At 35.6% G+C, this 21989-nt stretch overlaps 1 protein-coding gene across 2 annotated transcripts in view; it reads right to left on the bottom strand.

Moving 5' to 3' along the window:
• appa (amyloid beta (A4) precursor protein a) overlaps positions 1–21452 on the bottom strand; it is a 31870-nt gene extending 10418 nt beyond the window's left edge. The window contains exons 1-11 of one of the 2 annotated variants that reach the window (XM_026253646.1): positions 21232–21452; positions 10229–10396; positions 8636–8765; positions 8448–8560; positions 7569–7759; positions 5445–5674; positions 5186–5353; positions 2677–2810; positions 1840–1914; positions 1535–1693; positions 1122–1250 (exon numbers count right to left, since the gene is read on the bottom strand). In XM_026253646.1, coding sequence (XP_026109431.1) covers positions 1122–1250; positions 1535–1693; positions 1840–1914; positions 2677–2810; positions 5186–5353; positions 5445–5674; positions 7569–7759; positions 8448–8560; positions 8636–8765; positions 10229–10396; positions 21232–21291 — 1557 coding nt within the window. In that variant the 5' untranslated portion in view covers positions 21292–21452. The remainder of the gene's footprint in view (positions 1–1121; positions 1251–1534; positions 1694–1839; positions 1915–2676; positions 2811–5185; positions 5354–5444; positions 5675–7568; positions 7760–8447; positions 8561–8635; positions 8766–10228; positions 10397–21231) is intronic. The other variant, XM_026253704.1, reaches the window with a different exon arrangement.
• Positions 21453–21989: the final 537 nt, after the last annotated feature.

The following is a 21989-nucleotide window of genomic DNA, read 5'->3' as shown; positions in this document are numbered from 1 at the left end:
TAGAACCAAGAACCAAGAGAAAACATTACCATCTACTGGCACGAGGGGGCGCTGTGTGCTTCTCAGTGCTCCTGTAGTCTACACTGAGCAGTATAGAGCAGTACAGCCCTCTCGCGGCTGTAAACGGTAATGTTTTTTCTTGGTTAATTTCTCTCGGTTCATGTCAAATTAATTTGGATAAATAAGTCGCACTTGACTAGAAGTCGCAGGACTAGCCAAACTATGAAAAAAAGTGCGACTTATAGTCCGGAAAATATGGTACACATAATATAACATTAAATGTTTTATTAATTTTAAGCCAGACAAAGTCAACATCTGTCATAAAATAAAAGTTTATTGATCTTTGAAAAGGTGTACCTGCGTTATTATTCCATTATCATTATATTAGTTGAAACTGGTCTTAGAACGACAATATTATCATTTATCGCAATAATTTCTTGGACAATTTATCGTCCAACAAAATTTGTTATCTTGACAGGCCAACATGTGACTGATTTAAAATGCTTTACATCATTCAATGTCAAATCACAATCCATTGCAATAGAGAGTGATGAATAGTTGAAATAGTTTATAATACAATACAATAGTTTGTAATATTGTGGTGAAACCGTTAAACAAAACAAAACAAACAAAAAGCCACAATAGGATTACTATAGTTGGTTAAACCATAAAAGAAAATCAGTTTTGTTAACGGAAATATTTTTTTAGCTGAATTAAAATAAAATAAAATATGAAAAAAATTCAACTTTTTTATTTTAACTAACAGTCAATGCAATACTTCTCATTTTTGTTTAGTTTAACTTGGTGTACTAAAACAAACTGACAAAAAATGCAAATATAAAATGAAAACAAATTATAATGAAATTAAAGTAAATAAATTTACAAAAGAATTAAAATGAATAAAAAGTATAATAGTATCCCAATGAGTTAACTGATTATCTATGTAAATTAGTTTACTATTAGTCTTTCTCCATAATTCCAATCTTACTGAACAAAATCGTTATATAATAAAATACTGGCCTGGTAAACAATGTTACTAGAACAAAGTGATTCATTATTTATAGGTAGCATACTGTACTCTGCTGGTTATTATTAGTGTTTTTCTCTCTGCTGACTGGTACCTGAGGCCGGATCTGAGCAGCTTTCTTGGGATCGACCATGCGCACGTGTTCAAAGTGTTTGAGTGTGTGCTGACGGTCCTTCTGCTCGGAGCGAACGTACTTCTTCAGCAGGCTAAACACGTGCCGCGGCTAAAGAGAGACAACATGAAGATCAGGAATCAGCAGTCAGAGATCTGAAATCATCATACAGCTAAAAAACTAAACTCCGATGTTCTCCTAATCAAAGTCAAAAATGATTCACAGATTCGTTTGACTTCATGTGCGGCATTTCACATTGTGTTTTGTGTAGAGAAATGTTTTTAAAAATCCTACTGCCTCCAAACTTTGGAATGCTAGTTTATTGTGAGACGTTTATCAGTATCTAGACTGTAGTAAGACTGCGTGTGTGTTGAAGGACAAGCGTGGGCATGTACCCGGGGTGGGTCGGCCTGCAGGGCAGACAGGTAGCTCTCCAGAGCAAGGCGCCGACGGTCGTTCAGCAGTGCCTCCACACGAGCCATGTGTGTCTCCACCAGCTGCTGCCGCTCGCTGGCCGCCTCCTGCTCCAGAGCTTCCACCTTCTCCTGGAAGTGCTGCAGAACAAACAGAGGTCAAGCAAAGCCCCAGGGAAAACATTCCAGAAAGAGTGAGAAACTATAGGAAGTGTGCTTCAGGGCCTCATGGGAAACATCCATCTAATGGTTTCCCTTTGAAAGTTCCTTTAAGGACATAAACTGACCTGGATCACGGCCTTTTTGTCATTGTGGGGTAAGCTCTTCGCCTGTCTCTCGGCCTCTTCCCATTCCCTCATCACCTACAGAACATATGACATCACATAACTATGACTACTTTGTCTTCCATCATGTATCAAACATCAGATTATACACTCACATTTTACATTAAATATACACAAGAGTTTGGGGCCAGTAAGATGTTTTAATGTGTTTGAAAGAAGTGTCTTCTGCTCACCAAGGCAGAATTTTATTTGATCAAAAATACATTAAAAATCACAATATTGTAACAATTTAAAATAAGTGTTTTCTATGTGATTATATTGTAAAATGTAATTTCTTTCCATGACGCTAAGCTGAATTCTCAGCTTCGTTAGTCTTCAGTTTAACATGTACCTTCAAAAATTGATTTGTATCATGTTATTATAGTTTTTGTTCATATTCTGATTTAGATTTTAATTTGTATATTTTTCTGCTTTCTTGTTAACTTTATTTAAACAGTTTAAAATATTTTCATGTGTTTTTGACCAACTTAATCAGAATACATTAAAATAATTGTTAAATAAAAATTCAAAAAAATATAACATTAACATTTTTTAACAGTTTAATAATTTTGTTATTTGCTTTTGTCATTTGATTTTTTTGTTTGTCTATATACTTTGTATGCCTATACAGTTTTTTTTTTTTTTAATATGACCCCTTTAATAGAAAGTTAAAAAGTTTTTTTTTATTTGAAATAGAAATCTTTCGTAACATTATAAATGTCTCTACTGTCATTTTTGATCAATTTAATGTCCCCCTGATGAATAAAAGTTTATTTTTGAGCGGTACTGTAAATCCATTACCTGAGACATGCGCTCGCGGTGTTTGGCCTCCAGGCTTTCTTTGGCCTTTAGGAAGTGTGTGTGTTCGTTCTCGTCTGCTGGCGTCTCCAGGTATCGGTCCACTGCGTCCGGAGGGCTAGAGGACGGAGTCGGCACTGCGGAACACAGACACACTTTTATTGCAGGACATGAGAAGAAAAGACGATTCAACAGCGATTAAAGTGACGAAAAGATTGTAAGAAAGCTGTTACCAGACATTAAACTAAACGTTTAATCTAATGAAGACAATATAATACACTAGTAACTATGTCATATTCTCACAGCAGGGAACATTCTGGAAGATTTGTGGCAAATGATTGTTTAAGTTAAAGTGGCATGAGGATGTACATGATGATCTCTGTATCACACCTGTTTAGTCCCACCTGTGCTATATCAGCATTTGAGGAACTATAATTATATAAAAATATAATTATAGTTTTTATTCATATTTTTGGATTATTATAATTTTATTATCATGTTTCATTTTCATAAAAAAAAAAGTAATTTTTTATTATTATGTTTTAAATATGTAACTTTCATTAATTATAACAATACCTTTACAGCATTTATTAATCTTAGTTAATATTAATTTCAACATTTACTAATGCACTATTCAAATAAAAAACATTGTGCTTGTGAAAATTAGTTAACACTTTTAACTAACACAATCTAACAAAGAAAGACTGTTTTTTCATTAATTAATAAATACTGTAATAAATGTACTGTTCAAGGTTTGTTATACATCAACTAACATTACTTTATCCAGTTTGACTTACAAATGTGGAATGCAATAAGTGATTTATCATAAATGATGAATTGTAACTAATTAATATCTTAAACCGGTAATATAATCTAACTGTAACGACACTGAAAACTGCTTAACAAGCAGTTTTCTTTTCCTTGTTGATGCATTACTTATTATCAAGGACCTCACAGTAAAGCAAGGAGCTGACAGAAACCATGACTTGACTGACTTAACCATAAATTAACCATATATATAGAAGTTGGAAGGAACATTTGACAAGATCACTAATATAAAGATCAGCAGCAGCACTTCACCAATGATTATATGCAAATGAAACACACACACACACACACACACACACTCTTAATTCTCACAGAAATACCACAAAATTAGTTGAAGAATCTTAGTTACAGGAGAGAAATTTTAGCGGAAAGATGCGAGTTAATCAGCAGCCACACACGTGTGTGAAAGAGTGAAAATGCCAGTGAGAAACCAACACACGGTCAGTGCAGACCAGATCAGACCAGACTGAAAGAGAATAATCCACCGAATTTACTCTTCCTCATGTCTTTCAAACCCACATGACTTTCTTTCTTCAATGGAACACAAAAGACGATGTTTAGCAGGATGTACATGGTGCTCTTTGCATGATCAGTGACTAAAAAATGTAGATGCAATTATAGTAGTTTTATCACCTTTGAGAAAAAAGTAATTGTAGAAATAGTACCTATTACAAAAATATAATTACAAAATATATTTCATTGTAAACAGCACGTAATGTTTTCAACTGCTTAATAATAATAAAGTTAAATTGCAGTTAAATTAAAATGTATCAGTTCAAATTGATATACGAGTGCTTTTTACTTGTACATACTGCAAGTAGGACTGAAGTACATCTTCATATAAGTGTACTGCTGAATGTACTGACAACCATTTATGGTAAACTAAAATATATTTGTCATTACTACTCATGCATTTCAATAATTTGCATTTACACACTAATAAGTATTTAAAATACAGTATATTCATTTTAAATGTTATATCAGATAACACTACAAAAAAACAAATAACAGTTGTTTTCATGCAATCCTGAAATCGAATTGGTGAGATTTAAACTTATAGTGAGAAAAAAAAGTCAGAATTGTGAAATAATTGTTGATACATTTTTTTTTTTTATTCTGTGAAGAAAATAATTTCACACACTTTTTAAAAGAAACCGTCATAAAAAGTGTCTGTCTTTAGGTACACTCAAGTCTTTCAATTCATTTACATTATTACTTGCAAATACAATTCTTAAGAATATACTTTGAAGATTTGAAGTAAACAAGTGCACGTTCACTGCGATTAAGTGCACTTCTCCAATCATAACGTGACTTCAGGATATCAGAAATATTGTGTACAAGTCAGACGGACAATTGATATGATACTTTAATCTGGTCTTCTTTTGTTTTCCTTTTTTTAATGCCATGCCAGCTTCCATGGCTATGTTAATGAGAGCCAAGTTAAGTAAAAAAAAAAGAAACTTAAGACAAAATTTGGATTTATTAGGTCTAAAACCTTTAATAAGGAATTAAATAAGTTTCTTAAAGCAGTAGAAGTATTAACGTCCTACATGATGCTTTCATGCTTTGGTTAGAGCAGTGTGAACGTTCCTCTAAACGTCTTCTTCGGTGTTCCACTTTTTGAAAGTCATGAGGACGAGAAATTGCATGTTCATCAGTGTTAGTGGCACACCCGGTCACTTACACACGCTGCTGCAGACAGACAGACAGTACTCCTCCGACTCAAAGTTATTGCGGTTTCCTCCGCAGCCTCCGTAGATGAAGGGAGCACAGCGGCCCTCCTCACGCACATAATACCAGCGGGGCAACATGGCCCTACAGGGGCCCGTCTCTGCACTCGCAAAACACACCTCTGATGGGACACACACACGCACGCACGCATGAAGACTGGCATCTGTCAGGATCTGATGAGTGAACACTGAAGGTGATTGGACGTCACTCACCTCTCACCACCTCCTCTACTGACTCAGTGGTGGTGGTGGTCGTCATGGCAACGCTGGTGCTCTGGCTGCTGTCATGGCGCTCGTCCACAATCTCGTCGTCCTCGACCTCTTTCTCATCCTCGTCTCCGTCTCCGTCCTGGTCGTCGTCCAGAACCTCCTCCTCTTCCTCGTCGTCTGGATCCTCATCGTTCTCCACCACAGTGGGTTCGGATCCTGCGTCTCGCGTCATGCTGGAGGAAAAAACTGTCTTAAAATCGCAATTACAGGAAGCATCTTCATAATCCTTCATCAAAATACTTCAACCATCTGTCATAAGTCCCTTTCACACTGCAAGTCGGACCCGGCATATTGCCGGAAGATTACCGGGTCACCTTCTGTGTGAAAGCAAACACGTCCCGGGATTGATTCCGGCATTGAGCCCGGGTCGGGGACCTAGTAACATTGTGGGGCTCGACCCGGGACGAGCGCTGTGTGAACAAAAGGCAGATCTAATGCCGTGTCGAAGTGATGACGCATGTTATCGAGCGACTCTTATACCGGCTGTTTTGAAGGAAGATCAACGTTTGCGACGAAAAAATGTGTGCAAACTGTAACGAAGCAGAGATCAGTTAGTTCCTCAATTTATGCGCTGACGCCGAGATTGTTCGCCAGCTTCAGTGAAAGTGTAACGTGCCTAACGTTTTCAACTCGTACATTACACGTCACGCCCTAATGTCACGTGTCGTTACGGGATCCAAATGCAAAATCTAGCGACCCGGGAACAATTGCTGAAACACTTTACCCGTGTATTTGCCGGAATCGCAGTGTGAAAGGGGCTATAGAGAGACACTTCACCATTAAATCAGGCATCAGATCAGGAAATCTGTAAATATTCCATCCTATATACATACATGTTAGTTAGTACGAGAATGTGTTTCACTTACGATCAAGTGGACATTCACTTCAATCAAAACCAAATCAAACACAAATGGATCATGAATATGACTATTATTATATTTCATTTAATGTTTAGTTTATCTGGATATTAAAAGTATTTAATAATAATAATAATAATATAAATGTATATTAGCTCATCTATGGTCTACACAGATGATATACTTACATATGATTGTTATTAGGGCTGTGCGATTAATCGAAATCGTAATAAAATCACGATTTGAGCATGCGTGATTTCTAAATCACTTTATAGCACGTTTTTCCGCAGCCCCGACCTCCCGCAGTATGCTATCCGAACCAATCAGAATGCAGCGCACCTAAGAGGAGCGCGAGAACAGAACAGACTGGGCATATGCCCACGTAAAGCCAGGTTCACAACCTTTGTCTGTGATGTATTTTTTTTTTCCAAGCCCATGTTAAAGAATCAGAGCGTTCACACTGCACGCGGTAAAAGATGTGAACAGAAAATGTTAGAAATAGAAAGATGCGAATAGATTTAATATCTAGCGCATGAGCACAGAGAGAGTTGTGAGTGCACAGGACACAGGTTGAGCGAGAGGAGACACATTTTAAGTGTCTCCTCACTTTCTCCGGGCGAGAGCAGCATGTATCTGAGCACGCGCCTCTGGTTTTGTAACAGAGCAAAGGAAATCTGTGCGAGCTGAGAGATTCATGATTGTGCATTATTTTAATACATGATGCATGGCAAAAAAGAAAAAAAATAATGTTCATAGACATGGGTTTTATTTTATTTTATTTATTATTCTTTTTTGCCATATGTCTACATATTTCGTTTGAAATCTTTACTTAGTGATTATTTTGAATTATGTCTTTCCTAGAGACGTTACAACTTTTTGATAAAACTCTCATTGGTTTTCTTTTGGAAATAGATTTCAAATTTATACTGAATGCATTTATGACTGTAAAGCATGTCTGTGTGGCTCAAAATCGTGATAAAAATCGAAATCGCAAAATTGATAAAACAATAAATAAAATCGTGATGGTTTTTTTTTTTTGTCCATATCACACAGCCCTAATTGTTATATTTTAGGATTTCTAATCAGGCACAGACTAAAAAACCCTCCAAGATGTTCTTTCAGCCAGTAGAATCATCGAGGGGTCAAAGTCTAAGGCTCATGATTTCTTTGTGTGTTAAGTGCGCACACACACACACACACACACACACACCTGTTCTCGTTGTAGTCGGTCTCTGCTCCTCCCCACCACACGTCTGAATCATCCTCCTCCACGGCTGCGCTATCTGACTCTTTCTCCGCTTCTGCAGGGCAGCAAACAAACTCGACGCCACGGAAACGGTCAATACCGCATGGCAACAGCATCCCATAGTCATGGAGATTCATGCTGCGGTCGCCGCAAGACTGTGCAGACACAAGAATGTGCGATTAGACAGAATCATTTACTGACAGGAGAAGCATCAGTATCAAACACAAGCCCAAAAACTGAATCACAGTCACACTGAAATGATACACATTAATATGTTCAGATTGTGAGTTTGTACAGAATTGATAATGTATTGATCTGTTGTACTACAATGATAAACACATTCTCATACTAACAAGTATGTAAATATAGGATGGAATAACTACAGACTTCCTGAAAACACATCAGTGTTATTATAGTATCAATAAGATACCATTATAGTTTTATTAATATTTTTTATTAGATTTTATTTTGATATTTTCTGCTTTTTTATTGTAATTTTTTTTGTAATTTTGTTGTGTTTTTGTCTTTTATTTTATTTTTATTTTTTTAATACCATTAATATTTGTTATCATCAAATATTTCTATACAGTTTTTAGAAATGTTAATTTCAGTTTAAGTTATTTTGGTACATCAAGTTTTATCAAATGAAAATAAGAAAGGTTGAATGGTTAACTGGCTGAAATAACAACTTATTTTATTTTATCAAATAAATTCAGCCTGGGTAAGCAGAAGAAACTACTTTCAAAATCAGTTTGTTACAGAGAGCATGTGTGGTTTGCGCTTTTCTAATGCACATGGTACTGACGAACTGAACACAAGTGTGTGTGCAGTGTGGTTCCTGACCTCTTTGGCGACTGTGTGCCAGTGCAGGTGGCTCTCGCACATGTCCATGCGCTCCTGGTGCAGGAATTTACACTTATCAGGAACCAGCAGAGCGTCGCTCACAAACTCACCGACTGATAGAGAAAGACAAACGCACATGTTGAGCACATGCTGAGAACGACGCGGGGCGTATGATGAAACTCACGCACCCAGGCAGCGGTACGGCACCACGATGTGCATGTGACTGCGGCACTGCTTACGGCCCTTCTTACACCAGTCCCAGATACTGACGGGCTGATTGGCCTCCACAACGTTTGTGATCTGAAGCTCTGGATACACCTGAACATCACAGACACACTCACTTACAACACTGTACAGCCTGCTGCATCATATTTGACCTCTAAATGATCCAAACCTGAACCTATTGACCACAATCTTCTGCATGCCTTCTGTTGTCTGACTGATAGTTTACGTTTTTAGCAGGTAAAAGATTGCATATACAACTACCTCAGGCTTCATGTGTTTTTTACTGTGAAATCTTTACTGATTTATATAAAGTAAACGTAAGAACATCTTTGATATTGTTAGTTATATTTCAAGATGAACAATTACTGGACTGAAGCAGCTTAGCTTAATTTAATTATCCAGTGAGTATCAAATATGATCATCAGGCTTTTGTGGAATGTTTATTTGTTCATCTCTCAAACATCATTGTATTTTTCATTGCATTATATGTTTTGATCATCAAACTAAACATTTAAATATCATCTTATTAAGACATATTATTGGAGATCTGTGACCCTGGACCACAAAACCAGTCTCTAGTGTAATTTTTTTTTAGAAATTGAGATTTATACATCATCTGAAAGGTGAATAAATAAGCTTGATTGATGTATGGTTTATTAGGATCGGACAATAATTGGCCGAGATACAACTATTTGAAAATCTGGAATATGAGGGTGCAAAAGAATCTAAATATTGTGAAAATTGCTTTTAAAGTTGTCCAAATGAATTCTTAGCAATGCACATTACTAATTAAAAAAAAAATCTAAACAAAGTTTTGACATATTTATGGTAGGAAATCTACAAAATATCTTCATGGAACATGATCTTTACTTCATATCCTAATGATTTTTTGGCATAAAATAAAAATCTATAAATTTGACCGAAACAATGTTTTTTTGGCTATTGCTTCAAATATACCCCAGCGACTTCAGACTGGTTTTGTGGTCCAGGGTCACTTATAGAATGAAGACTGATATTTATGTCATTGTATGTAAGTATCTGCTATACTGTTATAAAGACCTCACTGATTTACATTCACATCAGAATTTCATTCACATTTTCCCTCCATGTTCTCACTATATCAGACTATATTTGAGCCCTAAAAGCCTGATTTATGATACTCAGTTGAACAAATACATATGTAACAAAGGCTTTCTTTTTTTATTTGAAAAAGTTATATTTTTTCTTTCTTCTGACTATATATTATTTATATATATATATATATGTGTGTGTGTGTGTATCATCTTAATATTGTCTAGAGCTATTATTGATTTTTTAATGTCTGAATAAATGATCTAATCTTTATTTTCTCAATAACAATACATTGTGACAACATATGAATGATTATATCATTAGAGAGCAAAGACGTTTCGAGCAAAGTACTTTAGTTCATAAACTCAGATATGTTTCTGGGTTAACATGACTCTGATGATTGAGAGGCTCATTTATTATCTTTAACACGTTATCTTTGGCCTTGCATTGCAGTCATAAATAAATGCCAGGAGCGTCGTTTTCACCTCCTGGCAGTACTGCAGGATTCCCTCTTTTGTCCCAGTGCAGCTCTTGGTTCCGGATGGATCGGGTTCCCATTTTCCGGTCTGAATGTTGATGTGCATGTTGAGTTTCCCGCAGAACATGGCGACCTGTGGCTCAGCCAGCAGTCCCGTACCAGAGTCTGACGGCACCTGCGACACAAGAAAACCACAGACATCACCAAACACGAGTCCTGACGTACATTAATGTCATTATTAAATTATTGTGTAACACTGTCAGAAGACAATATACAAGAATATTTCAATGCATGTATGCATATACACATCATATTCAGATTATTGGTGCGACAAAAATTGAGCTGAAACTGAATTTGTCAAGGAGAAAACTAACTGTCAATTTGACTGAAGAACCAGATATCCTGAACAAATAAATAAATAAACATACTTTTCATAATTGTGAATAATAATAATAATGAGTACAATTATTCTAATTATATATATATCATAATTTTACATATATATGTTTTTTGTTCTTCATATAATAATAATAATAATAATAATAATAATGGACCCTTTTCACAAAAATGAGTTGATGCATTTAACGGTATTCAACATCATAAATCCTTGAAAGTTTTTAATATACTTAAATATATATATATATATATGTGTATATATATATATATATATATATATATATATATATATATATATATATATATATATATTTTTTTTTTTTTTTTTAATGTATGAATATTTATAACACAATTCTTTGTATTATATTACCAATTTGAGCAATTATAATTGAAACAATTATATTGCAATTTGAGCAAATGGGAATGCAAAAAATATATTTGCGGTACTCTCCCATTCACCCCTCTTCAAGTTAACCCAACTGTGACGACTTCCGCTGCTGACAAACCCAGAAATGTGAAAGAGGTCCATAATAGTCCTCACAGGAAAGGACTGAGAAATGGAAAGTCTGTTCCCATCAGAGGTGAAGGACGAGTTTAGTTCAGACAGTGGATTAGGAGGAAGCCAAAACACCAGGAATGCCCTGATAATGCCAGAACACGAGACTACACAAATTCAACCTTGATGACCTTAACTAAACTACCCACTATCAGCATTTATAGCTCTCCGTGTTCAACCTTTATTAGCTCTCCGGACTTCACTAAGTAAACGTTGCTTCATGACTGAGTAAATGAACACTTCCTGGGTCAGTAACCAATTACTTGGGGAAATCCTTCTCGCTGACGCTGATTATATTAGGAGAGATCAACTAGAACACAGATTTGCCTGAATGACACACGCCTGGACAGTACTAAAAATAAGGATGGGTGAATCTTGTGTGTCAGAAAAAGTGTTTGCTTTGACTCTGTGTGATGAAATACGACACACAAAAGACCTAAACAGTTACGCATGACTAAACAGGTAAAACGTTGCTTTCTAAATGAATAAATCTTCAAAATTAGATGATTTCATGCTTAAAACAAGAAAAAACTATTAAAATGGGGTCAGAAAAACAAACTAAGTTAAAAAGAAAAACAAAATGACCCAATTGACACATACTTTTTCTTGTTTTAAGCATAAACCCACTTTATTTTGCTATTTTTTCCCTTAATATTTTAAGGTGATTTTGCTTGTAAAGTAAATGTGTCTTTGTTTAAGGGTAAGGGACAGAAATACTGGGTTCTCCGTCCATCTCCAGCCACCGATCTTAATAACGGCTCTTGTTTGAGAGCTTTTTTAAGACACACAAACGCTGTTTAATTTGTGACGGCCGTCTGAGGGAGTTTTGAGTCTATTTCGAGCTCCTATTGTTAGACAGTTTCCGTAAAGCTGAGAAACTCCGCTGAATGAGCGCATTGTGTTGAGGAAGGACAAAGACGCGCGCAGGAGGGAGAGCGACAGACAGACAGACAGACGGAAAGTGGAAGACCTGCTTACGTTCTGTGTTCGCTAATCTTATTAGCAACGTGTTGGCAAGAAAACAATGTCCTGTTTGTGATCAGACTGTGATGTTATGAACAGAGAACCGACTGATACTGCACTACACGACACTACAGCCGAACTAGACAAAACACCCTTTACTTTAACCTAATAGACTTTAATGCACAAAAGCAAACATTTTAAAATATGCTAATTAATCCATTATAAGTGTGCAAATTTGCATAATTTTCCAACATGGGAATCTAAATGGGGACAATATACTTTATTGTCTTTATACACAACTAGTTATAAATAATACCCTAACTCACACACTAACCCTAACAGAAAATGTTTTTTTCGATTTATTTTTATAGTGTTTTATCGACAAGGACATCCCCAGTAGTAGGTCTAGTCAGGCTTTACTCACTTCTGGGTACAGATTTGTCTCCAAAATATGGTCAAGTAGGTACAAACACACAGACATTGAAATCCTTCTGAATGCAGGCGTTTCTTCACACGTCAGCAGCACATACCGTCCCAACACGCGGACATGTGTGGGATCACAGGGTCAGCCGGGGATAAGGGATAAATTCCCATAAAGCTGCTGGTCAGATCTCAACATTGTCTCAAACGGTGTTTAGGTTTGCCAAGATACTAAAGATCTGAGCTGCTTCACATTTAAAAGCATTGACGTCTAGTCATTCATGAGTCAGTGTTGTACTAGCATCAATGCTATCATAGTTGGAGTTATTTCGTTTTTAGTTTCAGTTAACTATATCTCTGGTTTGTCTCTGTTTTGGTTTCTGCACAGGAACTGTAGGAGAAACAAATAAGACAATGTGAGCACTTACAGTTAACATAGCTGATAATAATTGATAAGATGTACACATGCATCCCAAGCCATGAAAGAGCAACATCTGAAGAAAACAGTTTTCTTTAGTGAAGCTTGTTAAAAATCAACCATTGAGCAAACATCCGCTCAAACAACTTGAATATGTAACAGTAACGGTGTTGAATTGTGAGTTCGAACATTAACTACTGCAATCAGCCACTGGAATACTAGTATAAAGAACTAAACCAGAACATTTCGCTTCTACACTCAAACACATACTGTACTGAAAAGAACTGAAATATGTGTGACAATATATACACACATAATTTGATTATTTTCTTTTATTTGGGTCTTGATGGACACAAAGATCAGATGATTCATTTCATCCACATCAAATGAATGAATCAGTGTGCATCAGTGTAAACAGATTCACATTATGAACCACTTGCATCTGAAATATAATAAAAGTGCTCATTCAGACTCTAAACTAGTGCATAAATGAACAAACTTAACACTTAAATAACATAGCAGCCTCTATGACATCACACAGACCCTCAGGGGAGCCGTGTGATTGGTCAATCAGGCTAGTTCGGTCTCCTATGACCGGTGCGTGATGGTTCGATAAACGTCCAACCATCTGCTGAGCTCTTATCACATTGACATGCGAATACAGCGCTGTGATCAGCATGAGTTTAATTGGGAAGGTTTTATCAGAGCAGCTCAGGACCCCCGTGAGCCCACGAACAGACAGACAGGCCAGAATAACACCCCAGAGAGAGAAAGAGAGAGATGAATGAGGACAAGGATATGGATATCACGGACTCATCGCGATGCGACACTGATTTCGAGTGTGTGTATAATGATATCTGCTCCTGGTCGATGCCAGATTTTTTCAGGGTGTGTGTGTGTGTTACATTGATTACAGATCGGTCAATGCACTCACACACACACACACACACACACACACACACACAGTGTGATAAAGACGTCTGTTCCCACGGAGACTGTTGCCACGGCAGGACCCCCCTCCTAGCTCTGCTGCCATGGCGACGGTCAGCCTCACGCCCATTAACCCCAGTGTCCTCTGGGAGAAAGTCTTTCAATGAGGGGATTTTCTGAGTCTCTCCATATCAGATCCACAGATGACAGACATCACAACATTATAATAACCACTGCATATGAAACATACGCTCATATGTAATACTGATACAACTGAGACTTCAGTTACATTTAACTAATACCCAGTATTTACTCAGAAACATATAGAATTCATAAAATGATACATTTGTGAAGTGAAATTAGCCATCAAATCATTATAACGTTAAATAGAAAAAGTAAATAATGTGGTACTTTTTATAGTTAAATTTTTTTTTTATATCATTTTATTTTGTTTTAAAACAAACAAACCAAAACAGGTTTATCAGGTAACATAAAAATGTGGATTTGGTAGCTAAAAGAGACATTAAATATATTATTTACCATGACTAAACCAACTGTACTCTATTACGACAAAATAAAGAACAACTGCGCATTAATTTACAATATTATTGTTATAGACATTATCAATTCAGTATTATATAATTCAAATAAAACTGAATCAATCTGAAATTGTATGAACTTACATTTTTGTGATATCAATATATATTATATGCCTGCATGAAACCGGGCATTAAAAAACACAATAATGCTCAGCAGAAGAGCTTACGTTGTATTTTATTTTAAACATAAAAATGTGTAATGTGTATGGTAACATCTAAAAAACTGCTTTTGTCGAAATGAAATTTTAATCAACAATACTACATCATGACAAAATGAAGAACAACTGAACAATTATACAATAATATATTGTATAGATATTTTCTGTTTTCACACATTAAAAATGAATAATATTAATCTGAAATTGCATACACTTTAAATTTCATGTGATATAAACAGACTAGATTTTATATTTCTAAGTCAAATCAGGCATCAAAATATGATAATGTCCAGTGAAAATGATTAATAACTCTCTATCATTTAAGAACCCTGCTATCCAATATTAGCATAATCCAAATCGACAAAAATCATAAAAATATGATTACATAAGTCAGTCCTGATACTTTCTATGATATGTCACTCATCCAGGGATCTGAGACTGATGGATGATGGAGTGACAGCTGACTCCATATTCACATGAACAAACAAGCTTGAGCTTTCACTCCTTCAAAAACATGCTTTCATGATCGAATCAGTGCTCTTCTTCCCAAATTCACCACATAAAATGATCACTGTTGTTTTTATAGCACAGTAAAACAATCACAATAAGCAGTACGTGCGTTCACATCCGAGAGAGAGAGACAATACAATAATCCTTCAATCGCTCCTGCCCTCACTGCAAATGTAGGTCACCGCCAAACAGACGAATTACTTACAAACGCTATCCAGATGAATCTGTGAGAGAGTACACACACACACACACACATACACACACACACATACACACACACACACACTTGTGTCTGCACAAAAACTGGACGTCCGCTTTGGGAGTAAACAGGAGGAGGAAGCAGAAAGAACCACCCATATGCCACAATAGTGAAGAAAGATTGCATTCTCGCCTTGTTCAGTTACAAATGAATTATTATTTAATGCAAAAATTGTGTGATTAAATCAATTCGACTTTTTATTTACATTTCTCCAAAGTGACTAAAACATTTGAACGGAATCCATTTTGAAGGATTAGTGAAGAAAATCCTGTTTTAGTTTTTCTGTTGCTACAGTGAGAGCTTGCTCTGCCTGCTACAGTATTTTCTCCTCTTTGCATCTCTGGCCTCTGATAACGGTCGTTTACATAATTCCTAATATTTCCACACAAGAAATTACATTTTGAAAAAAATGCATGCAGTTTGTGCAAGTCCCGAACAGAGATCGGTTGAAATAAAACAAAAAATGGCCAGTCGACAGGTGTATGTGTACACCACTGTATAAATTAAATCTAGATTAATCATTGTTAAAGCTACAAAGTTTCTTGCCAAGACAGATATTTTGACACACTTATGTATCTGTCTGTTCAAGACACGTCTCTCTGTGTGTGCTGTACAAACAGAACACAGCACATCAGTACTGAATGGGGTTATCTGTAGCATCTTGCTTAAAGGCTTAAAAGAACATGCAAATGATAAACGGTGACAAATTCATCGAATGTCCTTATTGTCAAGCCCTGATTTAGTAAACGCCTTAAAGCTTAAAATTAGAAAAATCACAAGAAATGTTTTTCTATTCTAGCCTTACTACTTCAAACTTTCACATTAATTCTATGTTACAAGCCATTTGTAATTATTTGCAAAATTTACTAGTAATTTCAGTGTGAAAATCATTTCAAAGTAGGCCTACATTTACATTACATTTCCTCATTTAAGAAGATTTCTTTTTTTTATCCAAATCGACTTTAGAAAACCCACAAGCAGTTTTTGAATAACATTTCAATCCTTCAATTTCAAAATGTCATGTTTAATTCAGTGCTACTTCCCATTTCTTTGTAATTACCTGTAAAAATTACTAGTCGTTTCTGAACAAAAAAATGTTTCTAAGTAAAGATGTGGAAAATCACAAGCAATTTTTCGAAACAATGTCTTTCTACTCTAAAATATCAAAACACATCATCTCATTTATGAAACAACTCCAGACGGATTTTATGATGAAACCTCACAGCAGAATGAGAGGAAGGCTGGAAATGCTGAGGAAGGAGAGCAGAGACAGTGTGCCACACCCCGGCTCTCTCTCTCTGTCTCTCGCTCACTCGCTCTCCAGAGAAACGCTAAATATAGAAGTGGCCGTGAGGAAAAACCCACGAGACCAGAAGACATCTGCAGTCCTAAAGCTACAATTACTGCATTTGATGCATTACAACTAAATGGGTTTAACAAAACAGTCCTGTTAAAAAGGATAAATCTTGATTAAACAAGGCAAAAACAGAACTTAAGAAAATGAAATACCCACTGGTGTATTCTTATACATCACCCACCAGGCAAAATGTACGTTAATTTGCTAAGAAAAACAGTTTTTCATTTATTTTTTTTATTATTGCATTTTATGCATCACAACTAAATGTGCCAAATTAATACATTTAACCATTACTGCAAGATATATGATGTTATTTACATATTTGCTCTTAAAAAGGCATTTAATGCATGAAAATACAATACAATCTAATTAAAAGCAGTTTTTTACTAAACTTTTATTTATACTCTTTTTGTATTCCATAGATTTATAAGCACCAAAAATAATATTTACCCGTGTTTTTATTAAAAGATATCACTGAGAGATAACGCAAATGAATCATTCATGACAATTCAAATGTATTCTTTTTTATTTATATGCATCATTAAACGGCAATATTTATGTACATATACTTTCCTACAAAATTTTAAAAATAAGAAAAATGCAATTGGGAGATCAGTGTTATTTTAGTATCACGAGATACTATTAAGTTTTGTCATCTGAATTTTTTATATTAATTTACATTTTAGCTAAAGTTTTAGTCATTTTATTGTTTTTGTCACCTTTAGTAGTTTAAATTTTGACTTTAAATTTTTTATTTTTTAAAAATAATTAAAATAAGAAATGTTGCTTTTGCAACTTGCTGAACATATTTATATTTTATTTCTAGTAAAGAAAATATATTTTTTTATGGTTTTAACTTTAGTTTCAGTTTTACTAAATATTAGCACATTTTACATAGTGAACGCATTTACTCCGCGCGGTGTAGCTCGAATTTAAGTCATCAAATTCAAGTCTCTGGCCAAAAGCAGCATCAACAAAAACATTGACCGAATATGCCCCTCCATGTTTACAAACATAACACCATGAAGCGCAGCCTTTTAGAGGTAATTTCTGTTTAATGAGTTCATAGAATTTACCGGTATTTTGAAACTGATATGTGAATGGTGTTTTACCGGTAAAAGGAGACGACATCATTGTCTGTGTGAACAGTGCATTTTTGTACCAGTAAAAAGTCGCTCCTGTAATTTTATAGCAATTTACTGGTATTACTGTGTGGAAGGAGCTTATAATAACCTTGAGACTTTTGTGAACATTTCTGAGTAATAACACAAATTAAGGTGCAATAGGTGATTGTCTTGAGAAGCATTTTTTGTTATGCTGGTTGAAAAGTCTCTTTACTTCCCGATAGCAATCATTAAGTTAAGTGGTCTGAATGTATTTATATGTATTTATATATTCTGTGGAAGACTTAGGACCAAGAAATGTTCATCCAATCAAAATGTTCGGTCCCAACATTATGATAGGCTTTCCTACCTGCCTGACAACATATGCATTACCATACCTCTGCGCATCATTCGTGGAGACAGTATTCACTTACGCAGTGCAGACAGAGCGAGAATAGCAGGCAAACATCAACAACCTGACCCTCCTTCCTTCCTTCCTTGGTATTAGATTACTGTTACTAACTGTACTATAAAGTTTTCTCATCGGTGTATGACACATGATGTATCGTAGTAATGTTGTCTCTGTGGAAATGACCAGGATCATGCATTCAGGATGCGTGGTTTTGGATGGCGATTTGCAGGGAGGGTGGAACGTATGCTTTTAGTGCTATCAGGCTAAAGTTAGCATTTTCCAAGACCTCCTACTGGACCTTTAATTGTTGACGATCAATAATATTTATTCATTTTTAATCATATGCAGCAATAAACAATTACTGTCTTACATGGAAAACAATGTCATTGAGACTTTTGTGAACATTTCTGGTTGATAATGCAAACAAAAAGTTTCAACAATTTAAATTAGAGTGTTGAACTGATTCATTGAACCAGTGAAATGATTCACTGAAATCTAAAAAAAAAAAGCACTCATACTCACTGGACACGAGATTGTTAATGATTCTGAAACTAGTGTAATGGCACCTGCGACACCCAAATGAAAAAACACATTCAAACCATTTAAATATTGTGGCTTTAATTTGTACAATTCTTGAAATGTTATCATGAATATTGGATGATTATGGGCCAGCCCTACAGGTAGGTTTTGCACAAACTCATCCTGATTATACAAGCTGTTGTTGTGCTGGCCGTGTGCATCGCTCACCTGCTGACACGCATGTTACAGCCAACAAAGCCTCTCATTCAGAACACAAACCTGCGGCTCGTTTGAAAGCTTGCCTCTCAATGCCTGCCATACCAGTGTGCACCATGTGACCTTTGCAATTGTGAATAAAAGTGGAGGACAACATTGTGAGCCACGGCTAATTGGAAAACAAACAGTAGAGAACAAGAAATATGACGTTTATACAAGGTACAGATGAAAACTCTGTCGTTCAATCAGGTTATATTACATAAGGCCATATCAAATATTCACAATATGCTTGTGATGGGTGTGCTGAATCAAACGCTTTTTATTTATCCGTTAAGTTTGCAAAGACTGTGTACAACCCTAAACATCACTCAAAAAATGATAATAATAATAATTGAGAAGTTTCCAATTTGTAAAAAACGTGTTCAATTAATATTGCAGATGTCATACTGGTGCATATGTAAAAGAAATGTTAAAATAATCTTTAAATTCATTTAGTGAAAAAAGTGGATGGGAAAACTAAGCATGCGTGTTGCAACAAGAATTTTACTGTATTTTTCTTCTTGTAAATAAACACTGGCATTATTGACTATTGAATTTAAGTGATGGTTCATCTGGTTGAAAAAAAGGCTATTAGCCATTTTAGAAAAATATATAAACACTGACACGTATTATAATATTCCAATACTGTAGTATACGGGATATGTCCTGAGTTCAGCTGAAACAGCCTTGAGTCTCTCTCTTGCTTTAACGTTCATCCATGAGTGTGAGACATCTGACAAACCTTTTCCTTTTCTACAGACCAACAAAACCACAATCCACCAAATGTGAAAGCAGTTAAACACTGTTAATAAATAGCCAATCAATATCTTCACTCTGCAACACAATAAACAGAAACATCACATAATGGCTCAAAAAAATAATAAAAAAACATTAGACCATGGTATTTTGATACCAATGGCTATGATATTCATATATCATAATTTATTGGCATGGTACACCAATGCTAACCAAAAACACACCATGGTACATATCTATAAAAAAAAACACAGTAGGCTACCTTATTCTTTAAAAGTCTGGGAGCTGTGAGAATACAATGGAGACTACGGGGTGGAAAATTACAGGGCTTAGACGAACCCAGAGACAATGTGTCTTACAGTAAAATAAACTTAAACATATCGTTAGTGTTTAAAATTAGCGAGTTCCTCGAAATACAAGTAGCTCCAGACGGTCTCCATCCCGTTGTGGTGACTCGCCGCCATCTTGGGGGGCATTCACACAGAAGACGCGTTCCTCTGAAGGGAACGGAGCGGAACGAAGACATCAGCGCAACGGTTTATTTGAACGAGTCACGGTTTAAAGAAACATTTCCTCATAAAGGCCGAAGAAGAAACAAACGCATTCCGACGTCAGAAAAATACATTTTCTCCACACACACCGAGTGACAACAACACGCCTGATTTACTCGATGAAAATCTCGGGTAAAAGTGAATTATCATTTGGATTGAGATCTTGCAGGATGAAACTTAAACTCAAATTTTCCTGTTCCAGAACATCCAGCAGGAACTTATTAGGATCTCATATAAATAAAGGCGACTAAGGTTAAATGTGTGAATCAGTGAATCAGAGATTGCCACATTATTATGTTCGAGTGCAGCGCATTGGATGTTTAAACAGCGCAGCACTCACTAACGTTACATCAGCTCAGCCAGACACTTTTGATTATTCATTTTAATTAGCGGATCTGATACACAGTATTTGTTCATCCTCCATGTCGGATTTAAAACACCGCTCACTCACAGGCTAACGGCGATCTGCAGAACGCGCATGCAACTTTATAGCTATTATTTCCACCGATGTTTGCTAGAATTTACTAATGTAACCGGAAAAAAAAATCTTTAACGTTACATAAGACGAGGAAACTAAATTCCTTATGTAACGTTAGCATTATATGACTCTTAACAAAAGCACAATCGTTAAATATTAAACCTCATTCGGGTTTAGAAACGACATAAATACCAGATAGATATATCGTCGCGATTTATTGGATGGAAACGGAGGTTTTAAAGCTATAATCGCGGCTGTTTTTAATTTCATCGAAGTGCAGCTATTCTTATGTAGGTTATGTATCGTTGCGATGATGCTTAACGTTACACTGAATCGCTTCATCGTCTTTGATGTTTTGTCGATTTCTTACCTCAACAGCGATCGTCGATATCGCGGCCATCAGTAATATGAAAACCTCTCTCGACCCCATTCTGCTCCTCTTCTCCGTGCTTCTAACAAATAGCGTGGATCTGTATCGAGTAAATATCCGTCTGGTGTAAAATGTCGGTGTGTGAACCGTGTCAGCTCTGAGAAGAATGCGAATATGCGATGCGGCCGTGATGACGCGTCACCTGACCGGACAGCGAGGATGAATGAAGGGAGGGGGAGCAGGAATACTGACGCACACTCAAAACACTGGAGACTACAGCTCAAATAACTTCTTTTTACATTACATTTAAATATATTTTATAATTTAATTTATATGTATTTGCCTTTTTTAAATAACATAAATCATTCCAGCTTGTCATAATTATTATTATTATTATTATTATTGTAATTTAGTATTTTGGCTTATGGATAATAACAAAAATATTTTACTCTTCAGTCAGGTATCTGTTTTCCAATCAGTGTATATATTTATATTTTGTAGCTTAATTTTTTTTATTATTATTTTAATGCAGTCGGTTTATTTTTACCATATTACTATGTCGTTATTGCTCATGTAATACATGCATTTTATTTTATATACAATAAATAAATAAACTAAAAAAAAATGTTATCTAGATTATCTGGAGAATTATGCGCATTTCTATTATTTGCTGCCACCGTGTGGACGTTAATATTAGTATGGCTCGGTAAATTCTCATGTAATAATTTAATTGACAGTGCGATATTCTATATTAATTA

Source organism: Carassius auratus, chromosome 1 (assembly GCF_003368295.1).
Source record: "Carassius auratus strain Wakin chromosome 1, ASM336829v1, whole genome shotgun sequence".
Lineage (NCBI taxonomy): Eukaryota > Metazoa > Chordata > Actinopteri > Cypriniformes > Cyprinidae > Carassius > Carassius auratus.
This window is presented reverse-complemented; position numbering and strand designations above follow the sequence as displayed.